Source organism: Poecilia latipinna, unplaced genomic scaffold (genome assembly GCF_001443285.1).
Source record: "Poecilia latipinna isolate Pla-1442-1.1 unplaced genomic scaffold, P_latipinna-1.0 Scaffold3213, whole genome shotgun sequence".
Taxonomy (NCBI): Eukaryota; Metazoa; Chordata; class Actinopteri; order Cyprinodontiformes; family Poeciliidae; genus Poecilia; species Poecilia latipinna.
Genome location: NW_015115829.1, coordinates 99,962 through 103,680, shown reverse-complemented (window position 1 = coordinate 103,680; position 3,719 = coordinate 99,962). Strand labels below are relative to the sequence as shown.

The 3,719-nt window shown below is 40.3% G+C and overlaps 1 protein-coding gene across 1 annotated transcript in view; it reads left to right on the top strand.

Moving 5' to 3' along the window:
- Positions 1-314: 314 nt before the first annotated feature.
- The window catches only part of ptger3 (prostaglandin E receptor 3 (subtype EP3)), a 10,308-nt gene continuing 6,903 nt past the window's right edge, over positions 315-3,719 (top strand). Inside the window, exon 1 of the mRNA XM_015023140.1 lies at positions 315-1,271. Within this exon, the coding sequence (XP_014878626.1) occupies positions 327-1,271 (945 nt within the window). The 5' untranslated portion in view covers positions 315-326. The remainder of the gene's footprint in view (positions 1,272-3,719) is intronic.

The following is a 3,719-nucleotide window of genomic DNA, read 5'->3' as shown; positions in this document are numbered from 1 at the left end:
TATATTGTTTTGTTTTGTTTTTTTTTTTGCTAAATTCTCTAATTTCCTTAGAATAGAGATGAATGTGAGACTGCACTCATTTATTATGCGTAGCATAAACAATGTTCCCTAAAATGTGCCTTTTCCTTGATTCATGCTGAAGAAGATTTTCAAATTGTTCTCGTCCTTAGAGCATATACTTGCAAGGTAAAATAACGCGAGAAAGCCATAGCCAGAACTTAAAGAGTTCCTTTAACTTATATTAATTATTTATTCGTTTTTACTGGCAGTGTCAGCTCCCTGCTCGCCCTTGACGATAAGTAGTCCCGCCTCCAGCGCGGAAAGCCATGATGCGCCTTTACGCACTGTCCTCACTTAGAGAAGCGGGGAGCTCAAGAAGATGCTGGGCGTATTCAGGCGAGATACTCGCAGCATTTAAGATTTTCGTTCTCTCAAGAATTGCCGTGGTCATCCCGGAGACTGCAAAAATGACTGCTAAAGACACAGGGTGCACCAACGCTTCCATCCAAGTTTGCGAAAACAAGACGAATGCCGGTGGGAATGTATCTGTTGGATTTCCAATATCCATGATGGTCACTGGCGTAGTTGGCAACTCTTTGGCTCTCATTCTGGTATACATATCATACAGGAAAAAGGAAAACAGAAGAAAAAAGTCTTTCTTACTTTTCATCGGATCTTTGGCTTTGACAGATCTGTTCGGACAACTTTTGACGAGTCCAGTTGTTATATCAGTCTACCTGGCTGATCTGAACTGGTGCGCAATTGACAACACCGGGAAGCTGTGCAAATACTTCGGTGTTTGTATGACAACTTTCGGGCTGTGTTCTCTCTTTTTGGCCAGCGCCATGGCTTTAGAAAGGGCCATGGCGATAACAAACCCCCATTGGTACTCTAATCACATGAAGACGAGTATGACAAAGCTGACACTGGCTGCCATATGGTGTCTTGGGTTTCTCTTTTCTCTGCTGCCTATTACGGGGATCGGGGAGTACACGAACCAGTGGCCGGGCACCTGGTGCTTCATCAGCACGGGGAAGAGCGAGGCTCCTGGCAATGTGTTTTTCGCCATCACTTTTGCTGTTCTTGGGATTTTCTCGCTACTTGTGACACTATCCTGCAATGTGATGACTATCCGAGGTTTGATCATCCGGTGTAAAACAAAGACTGGAGCATCCCAGTCTTCAAAGCAGTGGGAGCGTCTCACCACGGAGACTGTCATTCAGCTCTTAGGAATCATGTGCGTCCTGATTATTTGCTGGTCTCCTCTGCTGGTAGGTTTTATTTCAGGCTACTGCTGCCTTTGCTTTAACAACCTTTAAAAAAAAGAAAGAAAAAAAATTGTTATTTAGTAAAGTCCCTTGATGCCCAGTTAAATTAACCAAAGATTTTCGCTTGGCTCTTTTTTATGTGATGGAGTGCCTTTTAGGAACAGATTAAGAGCTTTGCATCTCTGGAGATGCTCAGATTTCTCTGCAGGTCAGCTAAAGGAGCAAAAGCAGACTTTTGACTCCAACACATAACCCACAAAGCCTTCCAAAAGTATTAATATCCTCTGGACTTGTTCACATTTTTATTAAGCTACAACAACAAACATGAATTTTATCTTCTGTTAAAGATTAACAAACTGTGCTGCATAAGTGAAATTGATAGCAAATAAAAATCTGAGATGTATTGCTTGTGTTTATTTGGCTTCTTTTAGTCTGATGCCGCTAAATCCATTTACCTCCACATGTACTCCAAATAACAGGCCTAAATAAAGCCTACAGCTGATATAGTTTAATCTGAATATAAATGCAGCTGATCTGCAAAAGGCCTCAGAGGAGTTGTAATGGGGAACATTAGAGAACAGTCAGCATTGCAAAGACCAATAAGCACAGTGGACAGCTCAGGGATGAAGTTGCAGAGAAGTTTAAAGCAGAGTTACCTTTGAATATCTCATTGAGCAGCATAACTTAATGCAATTTAAGTTAAAAATACAGACTATGGCACAACTGCTAAGCTACAAAGACATTGCCATCCACTTAAATTGTAGAGTAAGTGATATATTAATCAGAAGAAACAACCAAAAGGCCCATTGTAACTCTGGAGGAGCTGCAGAGAGAAACTCCAGCAGAGATTCATGTTTCTGAAGAACAGACTTTAAACCAAAAGGTCACAACCTTAAATAGTGGTCATGTCTAAGGCCCTGTTATTAAGATTAGAACAAGCTTAATAACTTATCCTAAGTTACTAAGTGTAACAAAGCTTAATAATGTTTTAAAATGAATCAGACGTGGTGACTTGAAAACTGAAGTTCAACTGATGTAAGCTATTTTACAAAGAAGACCATGTAACATGGTGGAGACACACACAGTAAATTCAGAAGTGTCAGATTTCCAGTGCAAGTGTTGTATGTTAAGAATACAGTGCTAATTCAACTAAAGAGTTAAACAAAAAGCAATCCAGTCCAGTGTTGATTTCTAAATTAACTCCAACAGTCTAACTCAACACTCAGTCTGGTGTTGATTTAGAAATCAACATCAGACAGTTTCTCCCACAATTGTAACATATTTGTGACATCACATCAGGGAAGGAGCAACAGATAGGATAGGGGTTGCAGCAGGTCCATGGCCTGGACCTACAGGAGACCCACATGGGAGGCAGAACATTACTTCAGGAATCCAAATTTTCTTTATAAGATCTGATGAGAACTGTAAAGGACAACCCTCACATGTTAAAAATAGTACCCCAGTAGGTCATATAGTAGGGTTCCCCATTGTTGACTCATGGTTGCTAAAAACCTTACCAGACTGACTGATTTTAGTGACATAGTGAGTGTAAACCATTGAATAAAATGTTGTGCTACATGACTTGCTTTATTTTCACTCTTATATTTAACTTTATGACACACAAAACTACAAATGTACCGTGCTTATTGTCTCCACGTGCATTGTTGGTAAAGCTTGTCACCAACGTCATCATCAGTTACTTGGCAACAAATGCCAAACTAGCTAGAGCATTTCTACGGATTACATTAACATGTTTTGAATTTGTGTTGTTTCATCATTAGTGACCAGTAGCCTGATGTTTCTGTTCTTCTCTTGGTTTGTTGTACTTCATGTCAGATAGATTTCAAAATAACATAGTCGCTCTCTGTGGTGATGAAACTTGTTAACTTCGCTGTTGTGTTGTAAAGTTAAATTATCATGAGCTTTATTATTTGGGCCCAGTCATTAGCCCCGCCCCCTGCCGACGCCGTCTTGTTCCGCTACTGCGTCACATGTTTGCCTGAGGAGCGGAGGCAGCAATATGGCGTCTTGTCTGGAGCTTATTATAACAAGGTAAGTTCCATGTTAAAATGATCATGTTTTTGACTATTTTTTTATGGAGGCATTATTTTTCCGTTTACGCAAGAGTATTGATTCATATACATAGTTTGCTTAACGTACGTTTATTTGTTTGGATATCACGGTATATACGACTGTTTATTATCTTAACCAAAAATCGAAACTGTCAGGAAAATCTGGAGGCCATTTGAAATAGCATTATTTAGCTGTGGAGGTCGTTTTCTTTAAGTTTTTGGCTGTATACTGCAAAATGGGGGAGAGGCTGTTCTGGACCATTGGCTTGATCTATGCCACAGGTGTCAAACTCCAGTCCTGGAGGGCCACTGTCCTGCAACATTTAGATGTGCCATTCAGCACCACACCTGAATACAATAAATAGGTGATTAGCAGGAC